At 42.4% G+C, this 1,883-nt stretch overlaps 1 protein-coding gene across 1 annotated transcript in view; it reads left to right on the top strand.

Moving 5' to 3' along the window:
• Nlrp7 (NLR family pyrin domain containing 7) overlaps positions 1-1,645 on the top strand; it is an 18,664-nt gene extending 17,019 nt beyond the window's left edge. Inside the window, exon 9 of the mRNA XM_017803030.1 lies at positions 1,465-1,645. Within this exon, the coding sequence (XP_017658519.1) occupies positions 1,465-1,645 (181 nt within the window). The remainder of the gene's footprint in view (positions 1-1,464) is intronic.
• Positions 1,646-1,883: the final 238 nt, after the last annotated feature.

Raw genomic sequence — 1,883 nt, 5'->3', positions numbered from 1 at the left:
AGAGGGCATTGGATCCCCTGGAACTGGAGTTATGGATGGTTGCTAGTTACCATGTGGATGCTGCAAGAAAGCTGGTGTAACTAGCCCCATGTTCTCCGATTTTTATGCAAAGAACTCTAACATTCTTGACTTTTTTAGTCACACATATCTAAATATAATCTCAGAAAACTGGGGTGGGGGTTTTCTGCCTGCCTTACAGCCATCTTTCCCTTTTCCCATCCTGACGAGATCTCACACAGTAGCCCTGGTTATCGTGGCACTTTGTATCTAACTCAGGCTGACCTTGAATTTGCAGCAGGCACCCTGGTTCAACCTCCCAGGTGCTGAGATTACACACATGAGCCATGAAGCATGGCTTTATATTTTCTAACAAAAGACAGTAAAAGTTGGGCTGCTTTGAACACTCCGTCATTATAGAACAAAAGCAATCATGGGCAATATCTGAAAGATGATCACTGTGTGTCATTTCTTTGTATGATGCTCCTCTGTACATTTCAAAGAAAATGATCTATAATAACTGTGCTTTTGAATGAGTGGATTAAGTATATATCAAGTGAAAGGATAAATAGCCAGTCACAGATAGTAAAACACTAAAAATTGGGGCCTTGCAACAGCTAGTAGAGATGACTGGAACAGCCTGATTGAGAAAGCAGGGAAAGGTAACATCAAGTTGGGGGAACTTACGAACATTCAAGCAGAAACTGACCGAGGATGTTGACAGCCCGCTGAAGTTCCTGACTGAGCCTTCTCTTCATGGACGAGTTTCCGTTTTCGTTTCCACCACAGTCATTTTTTATATCATGGGATAAACAATAGTAACATCTGTTGGAAATTGTTTATCATCTGTTTTCAGGATGCAATGTTTTCAATACCCTGTTTTTCCCTTTCTTGGTTATAGAGCCAGAGGGCCGGCCTGACTCAGCATAGCTGGTTGTAGAGGAGATGGGAGGGCTACTTTGTTCTGAGCCCACTTTCAACAAGTTTAAACAGCACAGGACAGTTTCTTTTACTGAGAATTTCATAGTTCATACATGCATATAAATGGTGTTGATCAAATTAATACCCTCCTTCCCCTCACCTCCAGTGTCAGTACTCCTATCTCTCCTCCCAACTTCATGTATTGTTTAAACTCACCGAGCCCAGTTAGTGCTGTGAGTACCTGCACAGGACCCTCTACTGCAGCACTGGCAGCTTATTAGGGGTCCCCTCCCTGAGGTAATCTGACGCCCTCCCTTCCCCAGCAGCCATCAGTTGCTGAGAGCTCTTCAGCTAAGTGTGGGGCTTCCTGAGCACCTGAAAACTTACCAGTTTAATTTATATTAGGTGTTCTCAAGAAGTCCTGCTTTCTGGACTCGAATGTTTTCTATCGGTATCCTGAAATGGATTCTTTTTTTGCTGTGAGGGGGGGTAGTTTGGAATGAACTTCTTAGGATAACACAACTTAAGGGCTCTGTGGTGTTCCAGGTTGAAGATAGACAAATCAAACAGGAACATTAAGAAACTGTTGAAGGATATGAAGGCAAGCAACCCCAGCCTGACGATTGACAATGTCACCAGGACAACTGCGCCCTCATACTGTGACCTCTTCTCTGAGCACCCAGAAACCATTCTTACTACTGACTATCTAAGGGGAAGGGGAATTTGACCTCTAAGACATCTTATGAAGGTCAGAGAGTCAATGGTGGTCACTGAGTGTCAGATATAGGATGAACACTGATTTTTTTTCTTTGCTTTACAGTAAATTCTGCACAAGGCATGCATCCAGTTGTTATCACTATGTGTTCTCTCACAAGCATAATAAAAATTAAATCACTTTGGTTGAATTTCCTTTATTAACAAATTCAAGAGCTGACTTGGAAATAAACCTTATGCTTGACAAACTT

This window comes from Nannospalax galili, unplaced genomic scaffold (assembly GCF_000622305.1).
Source record: "Nannospalax galili isolate Female #2095 unplaced genomic scaffold, S.galili_v1.0 scaffold2107, whole genome shotgun sequence".
NCBI classification, from domain to species: Eukaryota; Metazoa; Chordata; class Mammalia; order Rodentia; family Spalacidae; genus Nannospalax; species Nannospalax galili.
The sequence above is the reverse complement of the archived record's forward strand: the minus strand, read 5'-3'. Positions and strand labels throughout refer to the sequence as shown.